The sequence below is a fragment of the Diadema setosum genome, chromosome 5, assembly GCF_964275005.1.
Source record: "Diadema setosum chromosome 5, eeDiaSeto1, whole genome shotgun sequence".
NCBI lineage: Eukaryota > Metazoa > Echinodermata > Echinoidea > Diadematoida > Diadematidae > Diadema > Diadema setosum.
Genome location: NC_092689.1, coordinates 21,019,160 through 21,038,647, shown reverse-complemented (window position 1 = coordinate 21,038,647; position 19,488 = coordinate 21,019,160). Strand labels below are relative to the sequence as shown.

The window sequence follows — 19,488 nt, the reverse complement described above, 5'->3', positions numbered from 1 at the left end:
CAAGGCCTTTGACACAATCAACCATGAAATATTATTATACAAATTACATCACTATGGGATTCGTGGAAGGGCCTTGGAGTGGTTTAGAAGGTACCTTACTGGAAGAACTCAATTTGTTAATTTGAATGGCCATGTGTCCAGCTCACAGCCTATAACTTGTGGGGTACCGCAAGGATCCCTTTTAGGTCCTTTATTGTTTATTCTTTATATGAATGACTTTCGCAGTTCGTCCTCTCTGCTCTATTTTCTACTTTTTGCCGATGACACCAGTATTTTTTATTCAAATCGAAACCCTCATGTTTTACTGAATACCATTAATACTGAATTAAAATCAGTATCTAAGTGGATTCAGGCTAATAAATTGTCATTGAATTTGACCAAGACAAAATTTATGGTTTTTAGCAATATAATCAATATTTTACCGGGTAAGTTGGTTGTAATCGACGTGGAATTGAACCAGGTGGAATATCTAAAAATTCCTTGGTCTTTATATTGATTGTAAGTTGACATGGAAAGTTCATGTTGATTCTTTGCGTAAATTACTGTTAAAAAATGTAGGTGTTATGTATAAGTAACTGTTAAAACAGTATTTTCCTAAACATGTTTTGCATTCATTGTATTCTACTCTATTTTTGCCTTATATAGGTTATGGAATCCTGGCATGGGAAAACTGCTGTACAACTAGACTCAATTCTTTATTACTGATACAGAAAAGAGCTATACGGATAATTAACTTCGCCACATTTTTGGAACACACTAATGCCTTATTCTTTTCCAGTAGAACACTTAAGATCCAGGATTTATATCATTTCAATATCGGGTCATTTATGTATCAGTTAAACTCAGGTGGTCTCCCTGATGTGTTTTCTTCGATGTTTGTCAAAAATACTTCATTAAGTTCATTCTTACCCTACTAGACAAAAAGATTCTTTTCATCTTTCTCCTGTACGGACCGTATCTGCTTTAAAAACAATAACCACTACAGGACCTAAATTTTGGAATGAGTTGGATAGAGAAATAATCCAATCCCAGTCTCTTTATTCATTTAAGCATAAACTTAAACTAGTTTTTCTGAATTCATATCTGTAGCTATTCTTCAATCCTCCTCGACATTCTCTGTTCATACTTCACATTACTGACATTATCGATTATGTAACATGTGCCTCGCTCGTGATTTCTGTGTTATCTCCTGAACTTACTTTGTACACATTTGGTATCTCTGCTATTGTACACTGCATCTGACTTGTACCTCGCTCGGGTGATCACGCAACTCTCAAGAAGTCTTGTGCCACGGACATTGTTTTCTTTGTTTTTTCTTTTTCTTTTTACTTTTTGGCGTTTATATTTCTCCAATTCACAAATTGTCATTCCTTTAATTACATATACCAAGTAAGAAATAATCTCACATCCGCATCTGGGAATCTACACCCTACAAGCAATGCTTCTATGTAGATTCCTCATATTTCACATGTTTTATTGTCTAACAAGCTGTACTTGACAATTCATCCAAGCTTTTGTATTGTGATGTTTATGTTTTATGTATTTCTTGAAATGTGGAATATGGAACAATAAAAAAAAAGATAACTGCGAATGAAGCTAAGGTTGCGGAGTTGGTATCTTATGGATCTTGAAATGTGAGAAACATATGCATTGAAAGACATATTGGCATCGAAGATAGCGCCTAAAGTGCGAGTCTGGGGGATGGGTAGACGACGTTATCGCCACCGTGGATGCCAAAGTCCTTCATGTCAACTTTGCCGAGCGTTCGCTTTGAGCCCAGAACAATCACCTCTGTCTTCTGCTTATTCATTTTTAGACCAGATGCACTCGTCCATTCGCAGATATCTTTGATGCAAGCTTCAAGGCGTCTTACAGCTAATGACATCGAGGTAAAGGTTGGAGGAAATGACACATAGAGCTGTATGTCATCGGCGTAGCAGTGGAAGCTGATGCCATGACTCTTGATGATGGGACCAATAAGCTGCAGATACAGGGAGAATAGGAGGGGGCCTCCTACCGAGCCTTGATGGGGAACACTATAAATAAGATTACTTTCTTGGGACAAGGCATCACCAAAGCTCACACTTTTACGATTTGTCAGATATGATGTAAACCAACGCAGGGTTGTTCCACTGACTCCCAAAGAAAAAAGTTGGTCTAGGAGAATATCGTGGTCAACAGTGTCAAATGCCGACGACACGTCGAGGACTATTAGAGCTGTAACGTTTCCCCTATCCATCTGCTGTAGTACATCATCTGCTAAGTTGGTCAAGAGTGTTTCCACGCTGTGGTTGGGCCGATATGCAGACTGATGGCTGTCGAGTAGCATGTTGTCATACAGATATTCTGAAAGTTGAGAGAAAGCCACACGCTCCAAGACTTTGGAGAGATATGACAGGTTGGAGATAGGTAGGAAACACTGAAGAGACTCAGTGTCCATTCTTGGTTTCTTTAGTGTCGGACGAACGATAGCTCTCTTCAGATCCGCAGGAACTACTCCAGTAGCAAGGCTGGTGTTGATGATGTTTGTCATGGTAGGAACAACGGCAGAATGTTTTTTTTTTTTTTTTCAGAAGAGACGTTGGGATAGGATCTAATTGGTGGTTAATTCTAATTCTGGTGACTCTGAAAAGACCTTTGGTACTTTCTCTTCATTGGTAGCAGTCAGAGTATCCAATACTGCAGCAGTTTGACGAGATCCAGAAGGTCTTCTAACATCTGGCAATGATGCACGAATAGCATCTACCTATTGGTGAAGAACATGTTGAAACGTGAGGTCAGATCCAAAGCAGATACATGTGTTGGAAGAGGTGATTTCTGTTTTCTATTCAGAAGATCACTTGCAATCTTGAACAGTCGCTTTGAGTCTCAAGAGCAGTCCTTGATTCGTTCTAAATTGTATTCCCTCTTCGCTGTACGAATCATAGACTGAACACATTGACATTATTGGCGATACAGTTGTCGATGTATTTCGAGCTTGGAAGATCGCCATTTTCTCTCATGTTGCCTAAGTAACAGTTTTGCTTCTGCGATTTCTTGCGTGTACCATTCAGTGTTTTGACAAACAATTACAAAACGCTGTCGGACAGGAGCATGCATTGCTCACCATGCATTTCTCCGTCAGTGAGGCTTTATCAAGATCTATGAAGCAGCTGGCCTCTACAGACTGGATGTTTCACGACACAACAGTTTGTCGTGATGATATCTGACTTGCTATATGAAGATGGCATATGATGGCGGAGTGGTCTGAAATACCATCGATGACATTGACGTAAGAAAGCACAATTGTATCAGTTTCCTTCCGTGAAATGAGCAGATCTAAAGTATGCCCCGTATGTGAGTTGGCTGCTGGACATGTTGCTGTAGGCCATATGAGTCAAGAACGCCAATCAACTCTCTGGCATCTGGAGCAGAAGTCCCAGCATGAATGTTGAAATCAAAAGCAATGACCAGACTGGATTCGAAAACTCTTCCAGAAAACACCTGAATGGAACTGATGATCTAGGAGGTCTGTAGATAACTACCAAGTGCATCGACTTTGAGTTCTCGATTACATCCATCTGCATCATTTCAAAGGACTTGAAATTGTCAACATGTGGATAAACTTTGACATTCAAATAACTCCGATATGGGAAGCCAACTCCACCACGACCTTTCCCTATCCTGGGAATATGTTTGAAGGTCTACCCCTGGAGATAAGCTCTGCAATGACAGCATCGTCGTCGGTGGATAGCCAGGTCTCACGAACGGCTCTCTCATTATCCGTTTTGTGTTTCCTAAAATCTTTACCAGATGGTCTCTCTTCTATTTTGCGAGGGGTCAAAGTTACTTCGAACAGTGATAGGTTTTCTCCGTTTCCCATTACCAACAAGCACTGGAATCAAACTTTGAGGGATCCTCCTTCTTCTGCTAGTTCCAGCTTTGCAACCCCTACGTGTACGTCTTCGGAGAGCATGATGCTCATCAGGATCATACGTAGGTGGATGCAGCAAGCATGGGGTCTGTCTGATATGTAAACTTGTAATATACCTGCATGTATGTAACTGGAAAGGACATGCTTGGTCATCATTAAACCCTTCATCCTTGTTCAGCATAAAGAGCTGGGTAGATGTGTAAGTGAACTTCTGCTGGTGGGAGGTTGAATGACCAGAAGTCGTAAGCTTCAATAGACCTCCACAGAGATGAAAGGATGACAGTGTAATACTTGGCGGCTTATTGCTTCCCTGACAGCTGGCTAATCCATAATGGTGATGGTGCACAATACTAGGCCACGGGTGGTGAAGAACTGACCTATTGTGAATGATCGCCTTCTGGCATGCTATTGGTTGAAATCCATGTTGTGTGAAAGCTGCTGAAGAGATTGGTGCACCTATGTCCAAAATACACAGAAAGGACAGAAAAATGATCCAAGATATTCTCCAATCAGAAATCCTTTCACCGAGAGTGCAACAGCCCATGATGATCAGTGAATTCCAAGCTTTCTCTTGATATAAAACTCATGATAGATCTCAAAGTGGAAAAGGCTAAATGTAGCCGAGAATTAGGAGCCAGAAGTGGAGCTGCCAGCTAGTAGCGCCTCACACATTACCTTTTATGAACATGCTGCCTTTTTACGTTTCGCAGTAGCATGCTTGATGTTGAAAATTGTTCAACAAAAGAGTTTGATTATCTGGTGAATGGGAGAGCTCCACACATGGAGTTCGGAAAATGCTTGAAGCCTTCTATATGCCGTACACGGCCGGGTCACAAAACGGATTTGATTCGGGTGAAAATGAGCCGGATTAGTCCCGGAATGGAAGATAATTTATGCTACAGTCACACACGGCCGGACACACAACCGGGTCCACAAGGAATTAAAACCGTATCGACCCGGTTCTAGCCGTAGAGATCCGTATTGACCCGTATCGAACCGTATAAAAATCCGTTTTAAATCCTTAACTTAATCTTTTTCGACCCCTATATCGACCCGTGTCAACCCACTTCGACGCGTACCGACCCGGATGTAAACCTTGTCATCATCCGTTGCATGAAGGCAATGCGGTATACATCAAGGGTTCATACGTTTTACGCTGCGGGTTGCAGCGGGTCGATGCGAGTCAATGTGATTCGAACCGGGTAAATTCGGATATCAATACGGAATTGAAATCCATGAGAAAATTTTGAACATGACCAAAAAATTTTCACCGCCGTTTCGTAGCCCCCGGAATCCATCAGGAATTGACACGGGTTACGATGCGGGTCAATGCGGGTCTCTACGGCTCGAACCGGGTCGATACGGTTTTAATTCCTTATGGACCCTGTCGTGTGTCCGGCCGTGTGTGACTCTAGCAATACAACGGCGACAATAAACAAACACAGAATTGTTTGGAAACACAACCCACAAACAGTTCACTATGTACACCTAAACAATTCCCTGCATAGGCACTACACAGTGCACGTACTGGCCGGTTATAAAAATAACATATCTTAACATGTATAAATAATGTCTATAGGCAATGAAGACAAAAGCTTCTTTGTAGAAGTAACTGTTTGTTTGTTTGTTTTTTTCAAATTGGCAAATTGTGCGATTTGACCATTCTGAACTTCTGATGCGGAGAGCGTTCACAGTGGCAGCCGTCTCGCAGTTTTGACTGCAGGATTACTTTTAGACGGTGTTGATGCGGTGCGCGACCACACTGCATCAAATATAGACTGTGCATGTTCGAGCTTCACATTACATCGGTGCTGCACCCGTCGCGAACAAGTCGAGCACTCACTGCGGAGTCGCATAGGGACATATAGGGACTGCTATCACAGAACTTTGATACACTTGCAGCATGTAAAGAGTTGCTGGCACAAACCATACGATTTTGATTACGTGATTCTCCGTCTTACTTCCATGAAAAAGACGTCACTTTCTTTCGCTGCTTGGAGAACATCTTTGGTTTCACGCAGAGAAAGAGTCAGAGGCTTTTCACACAGGATGTGCTTCTTGTGGCTCAGAAAGAACTTGCAGAGTCTTCGATGCTCCGTGTTCACAGACCCGATATAGACCACATCTAGAAGAAAAATAGCAGGAGAGGAGATTGATGAGCACTTAGCCGAAAATGAACAAATCATTTACATTTCAGTTACCAACTTGCCTTATACAATCAGCTGCTTGAAGATAACAACTTGAAAGATGGTAATGATATGAACGAGTCTCGTGGAATAGTCAATCTTGTCATTATTTTTTACCTTGAACCACATGACACATGCTAAAATTTGATATTGTATTGCAGTTTCATTATCTTACTTGGCTCTGAAAATGCAGGACTGGCGTTTACAAAGAGTCGATCATACGAGAAAATATCGACTGGATACTTCATCTTCAAAAAACTAGGTACTAAGAGCTGAAGGGAGGAGAATTGTATATGGAGAAATAATGTAAGGCTAAAAGGAGAGGAAGAAGATTGTGCTCTTGCCGTTGATAACGATGAACAAACTGAATAAAGATGAGCAAGAAGTTGAGTGAAACCAACAAAGCAGAAAAAAGGAGGATGAACATGGACCTTCCACTTTGGATACGTCCATATCTGCCCGCAAGTCCTTATTTCTTGTTTCTCAATTAGAATACAGATCATGAAATATGATAAAAATTGTATACAAATAATCTTATGTTGGGAACACAATGCACGCTTTCCAATAGAAACGAAGAATGAATAAAGCGCTGTACCCGACATTTGACATCATTTATTCATGTGAGATTGGATTTTATAAGAATTTATTAAGAAACAAAAAGCCATTATACATCGGTTTTGTTTTAACTTGATTGAATTATTCTCTATATGGTATCACTTAACAATTCCTTATTATCAGCAATTTCATCAAACAATTGAAATAAAATACACGGCGCTATACACCATGGCCATTTCCTAAAATTTCAAAAAATTCATTACACATAAACATCTGTGACATGATTACATGCGTTATAAATTTGCATACAGAACTAACGGTTGCCAACAATAAGCAAAAAGCTCGGCTCTTTGTAACCGATAATACATAACATTAATACAATAAAACAAGGGGGTCCAACATGATGCTTTTGTGGAAGATAGGGATAAAGAAAGAGAGAGAGAGAGAGAGATGGAGTAAGAAAGGGGGAGAGGTTATCAACTCGTAATACTGATACATGCATACGTGATCATATAGATTAAAGTAATATCTTCCCGTACAGTTAGACCTATACAGTGTTGATATTGTCCAAAAAAAAGAAAAAGAAAAAAAGAGAGATTACTTTGGAAGTAACATTGGATTTAAAAAAAATGGTTACAATAATAATGCCGCATTCAATCTCTTATGTAACCGAACATCACCTGGCATTAAAAGCTATCATCAGCATCGAGGTGAGAAAACATGTCATGGTATGCTGAAGAGTAATCCATTTGATATAATATTGTGTAATGATACCCAAATATAGTACCTCCCTCTTCCATTCAACAAGGATGACCACATTCTACCTCCAGCCAGTCACTTACCCATGTCATCCCATGAGTATACTACGAGACTGATCCCATTTTCCCTTCACTGTATCAGACAATATCCAGCTCCCATTTCCCCATTCAGGCCCAAGTATTTAAGCAATCCTCTGATGAAAGCAGTCAAACTTCTCCCTCCCTTCTTCCCTTTCCTCTACCCGGTCTCTAGGCAAATCACTCATTCTCTCGACTTTGTTTTCTATAGTATCATTGCTATTCTTGCGATGTCTAATCGTTAATGAAATACAATTCAAATAACTTTCTATTTTTTTTTAAAGATATTTCACTTAAACACATTAGTTTTCATGATCACATATATTTTCAAGACATATTACATTTCCGTTTGGTGCCTCTTTGATTTAATTTCGTTGTGAAATTTATTTTCAACAATACATTATGTAGTGTTCCTCAATGTCTGGTCCCTAGACTGACGACATTATAATGTAGCCCCCCCCCTTCCCATTTGACAGCAGCCAAAAAAAGTACAGGAGTAAAGAAGAAAAAAAATATGAGTTGCGGAACCACTTCCCCCCTCCCTGTTTGAAAAAAAAAATGAAATGGGCTTGTGCACAGAAAATTAGCTGAAGCCTTTTTTGTTTTGTTTTGTTTTGTTTTGTTTTTTTGCTTGTCAGCCGGTGAAACCCGGAAGTGGCACGAGAAACGACATAATTGCACGGGGGAGCCTTTTTTTCTTCTAATTTTGACACCCCCCCCCCCCCCCCATAAAAATCCTAGTTACGGGGCTGCTTACCGTTCCATATTAGTCTAGTCGGGTTATTGACGAACGTGATTCCTAGCAGCATTTTAAAGATAGCATCATAAAATTATGGTAGAGTACGCTGAATCAACAACTAAAACAAAAACAAATACAAAAACCGGTTTTCAAGCAGAATGGTTAGTGCAAGGGCATAAGCAAAATGGATACCAAATCATACCTTTTTTTTATTCTTGTAATATAGCTGCTCTTAAATTATCTACAGAAATGACAAATTAACACTGATGTCATCCATTAAAGAGAAGTAGGGGCTGCAGAAAAGAGGTTGATACATATTCAATCCATGATATTTATCAACAAGCAAATTACGGGCAAAATATGCAAATTAGGAATGGCCATAGGGGGCTACATAATGCACTATAGAACAATATATTGCCTTAGTTTTCATTATTTTTTTTTTTGCTTATGACTTATTTCTTATGACTATGTATTCATAATCATAAGACAAGCAGCTAGACGAAGTCAAAGAAATAGGAAATGAATAAAACATTAGCAAATTTGTATGCACTGTTATATGAATAACAATATCTAAGAGGTTTCACTTCCACAGTTTTACTGTTTTTGAGATTGTATGAGATCCTACGGCATAACATCTTTAATCTGCCAAATCTAGACGAATCAGATTATGAGCGAAATAAATCATGAGCGAAACAAATTATCATTAAATAAAGGTTACGGATTGTATGAAAGACACAGATAAACAGTATATAGTTGTTAATGCTTTACTTCACTCATGGTGATCAATCTTAGCTTGCAAATTGTTTTAAACAACATTTTGTTGATATAATTCTGGCAATCCAACAGTGCTTCCAAACTTGCGTTGTACAGTCAAATGACATTGTATGTGAAGCCAGGTCAGAATTGAGTGAATTTCAGTGTGTCACTATTGGGCAGATCTAGCGTTACGGCATTACATTTCAGACAAAATTTGCAACTTCAAAATGTCATCAATAAAACAAAATATGTTCATTCTGAACTCATACAATGGAATCACTCACCTTATGAGCCTAAATCATAAACAGTGAAAATTTCAATCCATTTCACCACATCATATGGCAGTTACTGCATAAAACGTTTGCCGTTACGGACATTACATTTTTTGGGGGGCATGACTTTTTGCATGCCTGTACAATAATTGAAAAGTCTGTGAGTTTAAGCACATAATAAGACCAATTTAAGAATAAATTGAAAGGTAAAGAAATGTTGTATGAAAATAAAATTTAGTGAAATATATGGCACATGTACCCCCAAGAGCTATAATTGTGGCATTACGGACATTACAGATTTGTCCACTTTCATTAAGTGGCAGGGGTCACATGCTTGAATTGATATTTTTTTACCCTTTTCACTAGGATGGTAATCAATACACATTTCACAATGTTGCCATAGCCCTTTCATGAGATCTTTTTTTTTTAATTTCTCAGGAGTTGCCAATTTCAGGACTATTTGTTCAGTATGGACCCCTACTTTAACAATTTGTTGACTTTTCTATCATATTGGAATCTAAACAACTTATTTTATGTTTGCAATACAGCTGTGACGTATAAATGACATATAGATCAGCCTTTTGACTTTCTATTATAATATTCAAACTTGTAATTACTCAAAATGTAATTTTAAAGAAATATTACGGACATTACACTCTTGAGTCACATCTACATAGCCATCACTGAGCATAACTCTGCACGAATAAACAACCTTAATTTTAATCAAAACTAAGGCATAATAGTTCAACAAACGCTGAGTAAGTATTTTTACACAATGAGGGTTTTGCTTCACTTTCTTTCTTTTTTCTACAGTTTTTTGTTGTTGTTGTATTTTCAGTCTTTTCTAGGGCCATGATGCAGAAAAGTCTGTTTTGGAGAATATTGTTTACTCTGCTTCCAAATCAAATTGGAAGCTAGAAAGGTGTTCTTGACCATTCATTGTGGGAGAGGGTCTAATACTATGATTCTACCCTGCTCTAAAAATGGCTCTAATTCACTACACTCAAAGAAATATTCATGGATCTTGTCTTTTCAGAAATTTCGTAATCGATGAACTATTCTCATTACATAAAGTCCAACCTCAGTTATCCACCGGTCACTTTTCTGGATTGCTCTATTATCTAGATATGGACTGGCACATGATTTTCTTTGCATAATTCAGTGCAAAATATATCTAAAAGAACATAACGCTTCTTTTTACGAAGTAATTGTAATTCAGGACATGAATGTTGATTGCTTTGGTACAACATTCCTACCAACCGAAATACTGTAGCTAGAAGGAACAATGAGGAAGTGTATTTCATTCACATTCCATTTTATTTCCACATTATTGAATAATAAAACATGAAAATTTATGTACATTTTTCCTTAACCGTTCTGACCTTGCACTGATGACAAGCTTCATTAACTCTTTCCGCTTCTTTATGGTGTCCCATGTGTCTGCTGATATCCATTCTTTCTTTTCCTTTCCTTTGTAGCCTAGGCACTCTTCGCTTGTTTGAACAAATGTCGTCTTGGTTTTCTCCCATATTTCATCAATTTCCTGATCAGTGTCATCAATGTCTGCTAAAGCTTGAAATCTGTTCTTCAGCTGAAGAACGAAAGAAATTCTGGTCTTGGGATCTTTGAGCTTTTGAACTTCATACTGTCTTCTTCCTGTTTTCTTGATGCCTGCTCTCCTTAGTTTTACTCTAAATGATGCCACTACAAGATAATGGTCGCTGCTGACATCTGCCCCTCTCCTCACTTTGACATCAAGGAGCGAAGTGTCTCCATGTACCATATACCATGAAGTAGTCGATCTGGTTCCTGTCTCTGCCATTTGTTGAGATCCAAGTCAGCTTGTGAATGTTCTTGTGTGGGAAAAGTGTCCCTCGTATGACCATTCATGTTTCCACAGCCATGTCTTCCCAAAACCCTTTCAAAGCTGGTGTTGTCATTACCTACTTTTGCATTCAAATCCCCTATCACAATTTTCATATCATGTCCAGGAATTCTGTCTTACTCAGCTTGTAGTTGTTCATGAAAATCATCTCAAGCAGATTCATCACTATCGTTGGTTGGAGCATAGCATTGAAGAATTGAGGCATTGATTCGCTTTCCCTTCAATCTAACTTTGATCAGCCTACTGCTCACAGGTTTCCATTCCAGAATACTTTTTTTTTTCCAACTCCTTTCCTCAATATAATTGCAACTCCTTCGTGATGTTGGCCGTCATCGCTCCAAGAGTACAGGATAGTCTCTCCACTGTTGGTGGTAATCCTTCCAGACTTGTCCATTTGCATTCACTGATGCCAAAGATATCTATCTGATAGCTTCTCATTTCTGCTGTCACTTGTGCCAGCTTTCCTGTTTCATACTGTGTCCTCACATTCCAGCAACCTATCTTTGTACTATGTTTGGCATTTAGAACTTCCGTTTTCCTGCCAGTGGCTTCCTTGCGGCCTTCACCACTGCCATTCGTAAATACATCTGTTGATGAAATTGGAAGCCCATCACGCCTGAAGTTCTTGGTTTTGTTCGTTGCTGTTTCCGTAAAAAAACAAGTTGTCTTTTACAGGACAGGGTTGTTAGTCCTGTGCCCACCCCCAACCTGGAGGACCAGCGGATTGCTTTTCGTCTCGTCTCTACCCTTGGACCTGTCCAGCTTGGGTGGCCCTACCAGGAGATAAATCTCCAGCTGGCATAGCTCTAGGGGTCACTGAGACACACAAGCTCCCCGACCACGACAAGGTTGCAATGCAGTCCGGAGAGGGGGCATGGTGCTCATTTGAAAAAACAAACAAACAACGAAATAGATTCTATCCCCCTGCGAAATAGATTCTATCCCCCTGGGAATGCGACAACGTCAATGTTTAAGGTATCCTAATGAAATTTGGCATGTATATGTATGAGTTGGCGAAGATGTGCCTATCAACTTTAGGGTGCACATGCTCAAGGTCAAAGGTCAAGGTCATGTCCTCAAAATTTCACTATTTCCCCCATATCTATGCAATGCCTGAAGGTATTTTCTCAAAACTCAGTGTGTACATGTACTACCAAATAAAGATTCTCCAGAGAGAGTTTTGGGTCATGAGGTCAAAGGTCAAGGTCAAACGAAAATGTTACACTTTCACTTTTTTTTCCATATCTCGCAAATGATTCAAGGCACCTTCATGGAGACTAAGTACATATGCATGTACTGAATGGCAGTGATTATCTATGGAATTGGGGGTCATGGACTTTTACTGCTTATTACAAACTCAACTCGTGTAACCAATGATTCTGCGACACTTATTGATGATATATTTTGTAACATTAGCCCTCTACCTGCCTCCGGAATTGTTTTATCAGACCTATATCAGACCATCATCCCATTTTCACTGAAATTTCCCTTAACAGTAGAATTATTTTAAAGTCCCCTATGGTGGGTTTCCAGAAAATAACACATGACAACAGAGCCCGGTTACAAGTCAACTTAAACGGAGTGGATTGGACCGATGTATATGATACTCAGAATCCAAATCAAGCTTATGATTTGGTAATGCAAAGGTTAATTTCAATTTTGGATAAGCATGTTCCTATCATTTTTTTAATGAAATAATTACTGAAGATTTCCTACGCTGCCTTGGATATCTTAATCTTTTTTGCGATCAATTAATCGTAAGAATATTTTGTATTATGTTGATAAAATTAAACGCACTCAGCAATCTCATTATGAATATAGTTCATATAAGAATGGTCTCACGTAAGTAATTCGGTGCGAGAAACGTAAAAACTTCAAAAATCAGATATTCTTGCTTAAACATGATAATTTACATGTACTCATTAATGATGCTACATCAGTGTCGAATATTTTTAATCAGTATTTTTCGCAAATAGAAAGTTATCTTGCTCGAAATATTCCTGATACTCAAAAGAATTTGTTCAAATTCATCAAACATTCTTTCCTTTCTATTATTTGCTGAAGATTCTAATGTATTCCTTTCAAATTCTGATCCTGATATGTTAATTGATACTTAAAATTTTCATTGGATAAATTACTTTACTGGATAAGAGCAAATAAATTATCGATAAATCTAAAAAAAAACAAAAACACCTTAATGTATGTTTTTCAGCAGTTCTTTGGAAAATGTACCACGGAATGTAAACATGATTTATACGGTAATTGAAGAAGTCTCTTCAAATTTTTAGGTCTGATTCTTGACCGTAAACTCACTTTGAATTTACATATTGACTACATATGCCGCATTATTTCAAGAAATATAGGTGTCACAAATAAAGTTAAATTTTGTTTACCCAAGAACGTTCTTTTAATGTTATATTCATCTCAGAGTTTACTTGGTATACTTGCCTGGGGAAACACATGTTGCTCGCATTTAGAAAGGATATATTTGTTACTAAAAAAAAAGCTCTTCGTATTAATTGCAATGAATCATGGATAAGTCAAACTGATGTTTTATCTGATGAACACAAATTTTAAAGGTAAAAGATTTGTACTTTTTACATTTAAGACAATTTATGTGCAAACTTTCCAACAATTCTCTCACATCTCTGTTTGAGTCCAAGTTCATTAATATTTTGTTCATTTTTACCATACTGTACCCGGCAATCCGTGACAATGCATTCACTCAAATCACATGTATATGAAGGTGGATTTGTCCTTTAAGTTTTGACCCATCTCCTCGTGCCCCCCCCCCCTCACATGGCCCCCGTGTCCTGCATCCCTGGATCTGCCATTAAAATTGAAATTACTGTCATCAATGTCTTTATATCACCAACCTATAGCTCAGTCTTATTTGGTTAAAGAGTAGAAGTTAAGAATCTTGATAAAACCATAGTTCTGGGACTTTGATGCCCCCTTTTTTTCCAGGGGTTGGTGGCCAAGTTAAACAAATTGAGATCCCATGACAATAATGGTGCAACCTGCCAATTGTGGTGAAAATCAGTCAAGGATTTTATGAAGAAAATATAAAAGGTGGAGGTTCATGCACAGTTTTGATATGGAGTTTTTCTACCATCTTTATACACAATATCGCTAAAGTAAATGATTTGCACATTTCCCGGCGACGTATTGCACATTTCCCGGCAAAACTGAACGTTTGCTCATTTCTTGGCGTCATGTTTGCACATTTCTCGATGATGAAATTTGCACATTTCCCGGTGAGACGTTTCCACATTTCCCGGCGTTTGCATATTTCCCAGCAGGACGTTTGCACATTTCCCGGCATTTGCACATTTCCCGGCGAGACGTTTGCACATTTCCAGCTCTACAGGCCTTTCACTGCACCAGTAAAACGCTGTTGAATACCTGAAGACCGGGGGTCCGTTTCATGAAGTCAATTCAAGTCATCACATAAAAGTCTTAACATAAATCTCAGAATGGCCAAAGTCGCTCATACTACTGTGTAGCTATAGACCCTATATGAGACTTTCATATCCATTTCATGAAGTCTGTCACAAGTGTGTCTTAAATAAGCAAAAAGTCTCTCATATTTAGGACTTTCAAGAAAGGGACCCCTGGATTCTATTCTTTCTTTTTTTTCATCAGAGCACTGATTGGCCGCCAAGTGCAAAAAGTAAAAACCCATTATAGGTCAGTCTTACAAATGGATATCTGTATGTAAAAGATATGTGAACGACCGCCCATTTGTTAATTATCTGTGGAGTTTCGTTTGACACACCTTATTCACATTAACACAAAACACAATGCCGTTTAGCATCAACATCACGTATAGGTGCTGTCAATATTCGGTAGACCATCATACTCGACTACATTGTATAGAAAAGCACTCTGAGATCGCACACGATGTGGAGCCTGGAAATGTGCAAACGTCGGAAAATGTTCAAACGCCGGGAAATGTGCAAATCTCTCAATTGCATCAACGGGAACCCAGCAAGCACATAACGTTTTCATAACGTTTCTTACAATTTTTTTTTTTTTTTTTTTTAGGTTCCGTACGTCAACGGACGTTTTTAAAACGAACATACAACGTCAAAGTTGGGACTTTGCATTTACCGCAAAGCACAATTTTTTTTGGAAAACGTTTTAAAAACGTCAATGGACGTTAGAAAACGTTTTTATCATGTCTGTTACGTCTTCATCCTTTATAAACGTCCACAAAACGTTTTTATTAGGTCTGCTATGGCGACTTAATGAACTTAATTTAATGAACGTTTAAAAAACGTTTTTATTTGGTCCGCTATACGTGTTCGTCATTGGTTTCTTTATCATGAATATTCATGCCTATTTATGAGTATTCAAATAAGAAAATATAAGATTTGAAAACTAGTGGAAATAGATAAAAGACATTGAAATCTAAAGATTTATGCTGGATTCAAACTTTCTGTGTTAAAAATAAACTTACCTACGTTATTGTTCAGTTATTCACAATTTCAAATTGTGTTATGAAGAGGTATTTTCATATGTTAATAGGCTTAATTAAGGTGTGTGTGTGATCTAATCTTAGTAACCATGTCTTCATGCATCTCATCATTTTGCTGGTATATAAACGAATGTGATACAGATTCATCAATTAAGAATAAGATGCAGTATAGGTATAGGTGGTACGACATTAGGAACAGGTTAGGATAGGAGTAGGATTAGGGTACACTAATTCCAGATTGTGCCTGTTGATAATCTCAGAACTATATCTTTTTTTAAATACCCAATAAAAAATGAACATTAGACGTTCATAAAAGGTTTTCTAAACGTTCTAGGCGGATATGAAAGGTTCTCTAGACGTTTTGGAATGGGTCATAAGACTTTTTAGACGTTCTTAAAACGTTTTTTGAACGTTCTAGACGGTTTTCAAAGATTTTCTGGACGTCGGCAGAACGTCCACAGAACGTTTTGAATATTCTTAAAAGGTTTTACTGACGTCTATAACGTCCAATAGGTTTTCTGCAGGTCCTTAAAATTCCGAAAGGTCTTTATTGGTTTTTTAAACGTTTAAAAAACGTTTTTATAACGTCCATTTGAAACGTTTTACATACGTCGAAAACCTTCCACAAAAAGACGTTCTGAAACGTTTTGACGAAACGTCCAAATAACGAACTTGGAACGTTTTTTTTTTCATTTCCCTTTGGTGGCCGCCATAGATAGGTTTGACTGTAAAGTAAAACCTGTCTTCGCGACCACCTGCCATATACCTCTAAAAACAATTCCCTCCGAGAGTCAAGAGACCCGCGGGTCACGCGCTCACCTGAGTATCGCAAGTTTACCTTCCATGCATTCTTGCAGACTCTTAAACACTGGAAACTTATGGTGGGGGTAGCTTTGAGAATGGGGGCATGGTGTCCATTAACATATTCCATCACACTGGTAAAAAATACCTGCCAAGTACACTGTACTTTATAGAATGTTGGATTATGAAGCTTGGGAAAAAAGACTTAAAGCCCTATCACTTTTGATTAGAACTAGAGAAAAATATTATTTAATATTCATTAATGTAGGAGGTTTGGAACCCCTGGGGCCCCCAAGGAAAGCATGGTGCCCATTCAAACACTTTGAGGTCTTATCCCTATGGGAATGCTACTTGACAAGTTTGGTGAAAATCCATTGTTGTTTTCAGCAAAAAGATGAAAATTTAGGCCCGCATTTGGACCCCCCCCCCATCCCATCCCGCTTCCCTGGGTCCATAGGGGTGGAGGGGGAGGGTAGGGCGGGCACCCCTGATTCTCCCATGAACAAACTTGAAACAACAGTCATCGATATACTGACTCATTGTATTAACTTAGCTCAATCCCTTCCAGTTCTAGAGAAAATCTGTAAAGATTCCTTACAGGAGGGGGGGGGCCTTGGGCTCCCCAGGTGGGGCATGGTGCCCAATTGATGGAATTGAGATTCTATCCCCCTATAGGGATGCTACCTGCCAAGTTTGGTGAACATTAGTGATAGGGTTTTCAAGAAAAATATGAAAATTTACAATTTCGGTCCAAATTTAGGCACCCTGGGGGCCCCCCAGGTGGGGCATGGTGCCCATTTGATGGGAATGAGATTTTTTCCCCCTAGGGATGCTACCTGCCAACTTTGGTGGAAATTCATAATGGCATTTTCAAGAAAAAGATGAAAATGTACAATTTGGGCCCTATTAGGAACCCTCCCCACCCCCTCCCCTGGGTCGCAAGGGGGGGGGGGGCCCTGATTCCGCCATGAACAAACTTGAAACTACAGTCATCAATGTACTAATTCATGGTATTAACTTAGCTCTATCACTTCTGGTTCTAGAGAAGATTTTTTAAGATTCCTTAATTTTGGGGGTTTGGGCCCCTCTGGGGGCACCCCAGGTAGGGAATGGTGCCCATTCGAACAAATTGAGATCCTATCCCCCTAGGGATGCTACCTGCCAAGTTTGGTGAAAATCGGTCAAGGGGTTCTCAAGAAGAAGATGAAAATGTAAAAGTTTACGCACGACGGACGACGGACGACGCACGACGGACGACGGACCCCGGACGACGGACCCCGGACGAAGAGCGATCGCAATAGCTCACTTGAGCCTTCGGCTCAGGTGAGCTAAAAAGTCATGTTAAAGAGCTGTCTTTAGCGGCCGCCTGTCTATAACAGCCAATTTTTCGTCTCCATGGGGTGGTCGCAATAGACATGTGTTTACTGTAGGGCTGCAGTCAAACCCGTCTTAGCGAACAACTGTCTATAGCGGCCACCTGCCGTTTAGGAACACTAAAAACAATTCCCTCCCAGAGAAAAGGCATGTTAAAGAACCTGTATAGCGGCCTCCTGTTTATAACGGCCACTTTCTCTTTTTTCGCTATAGACAGGTTTCACTGTATAGTAAAACCTGTTTTAGAGCCACCATCTGTCTATAGCGGCCACCTGCCGTATACGACCACTAAAAAAAATTCCTTCCGTTTTCAAGAAGAAGAAGCTGAAAATGTGAAAATTCGGCCTCCTCGCACCCCCCCCCCCCCCTTTGGGGCATCCCTGGATTCGCCACAGCAAACTTGAAGACATACTTATTAAATGTACTAACTAATATAGCGCTGTACTAACTCTACAATACAATACATTATGGGTAATTATATTGCGCTCTTACAATCACAGCGCTTCACGGAAATATAATATCCAACTTACATTTAGGAGGTAGGAGAAATACAAAAGACAAGAAAAAATGCATAATTAATCAATCAGTTATTGGAAAGGAAAGTCTCCAACGATTTTTCTAACATTGACAGAGATGGTGATTCCCTGATACTTTGAGGGAGCTGATTCCACAGGCGTGGGGCAGCTGCCGAGAATGATCTGTCTCCTGTTCGAGTGAGAGTCCTAGAGACAGATAGCCGGGTTGGGTCTTGGCCTGGCCGCATTCCTTGTCTTTCAGATTGGTGACGTGAGATTAGTTTCTGAAGGTAAGCTGGAGCACAATTCTGAAGACATTTATAGGTAATTGACAAGAATTTGTACATGATTTGCTTTTGCTCAGGAAGCCAGTGTAATTCCTGAAGGAGAGGAGAGGCATGGTCACGCTTCTTGGCCAGAAAAAACAGCTTTGCAGCTCGGTTTTGAGCACGTTGAAGGCGCTGGACATTACTTGAAGAAGTACTAGATAGCATGGAGTTTGCATAGTCTATTCTTGAGGTAATGAGAAAGCTCTCATAGCATGTTCACAAGCTCTCTGATCAAGGAAGGGCCTGATACGCGCAATATTTGTGAGACGGAAATGAAGCGAACTGCTTGGAGAAGAAACATGGTGATTCAACTTAAGGGAGGAGTCAATGTCAACACCAAGGCTTCTAACCGAACTTGATGGATGAATGACAGCATTACCAACTGCCAGGGTGACAACGGATATCAAGGGATGGAACCGCGGATTAGCGACAACAAGGAATTCGGTTTTGTCACAGTACAGTTTCAACAGATTACCCTCCATCCACAGCGGTAGATCCCTGACACACGCAGATAATGTGGCAAGAGCAAGTTCAATTGCCCGACTGTCCTTCGGGTCTGCGGAGGTGTATAGTTGCACATCATGTGCATAGCTATGGTGCTGTATGCCCTCATGGTGTTTGATGATGTCAGCCATGGGTTGAGTATATAGACTGAAAAGTTGCGGGCCTAGAACAGAGCCTTGAGGAACTCCGAAAGAGAGAGACACTGGTTCGGAAAGCTCACTTGCAACCTTCAACCTGAAGCTGCGGTCAGAGAGGTAAGAAGTGAACCAAGATTTCACGCTCCCGCAGATGCCAAAGTGGCTTGTCAAACGAGTCAGCAGAATATCATGGTCGACACAGTCAA

The 19,488-nt window shown here is 39.5% G+C and overlaps 1 protein-coding gene across 1 annotated transcript in view; it reads right to left on the bottom strand.

Moving 5' to 3' along the window:
- The window catches only part of LOC140229198 (trans-1,2-dihydrobenzene-1,2-diol dehydrogenase-like), an 86,304-nt gene that overhangs the window by 58,875 nt on the left and 7,941 nt on the right, over positions 1-19,488 (bottom strand). Inside the window, exon 2 of the mRNA XM_072309470.1 lies at positions 5,875-6,038. Within this exon, the coding sequence (XP_072165571.1) occupies positions 5,875-6,038 (164 nt within the window). The remainder of the gene's footprint in view (positions 1-5,874; positions 6,039-19,488) is intronic.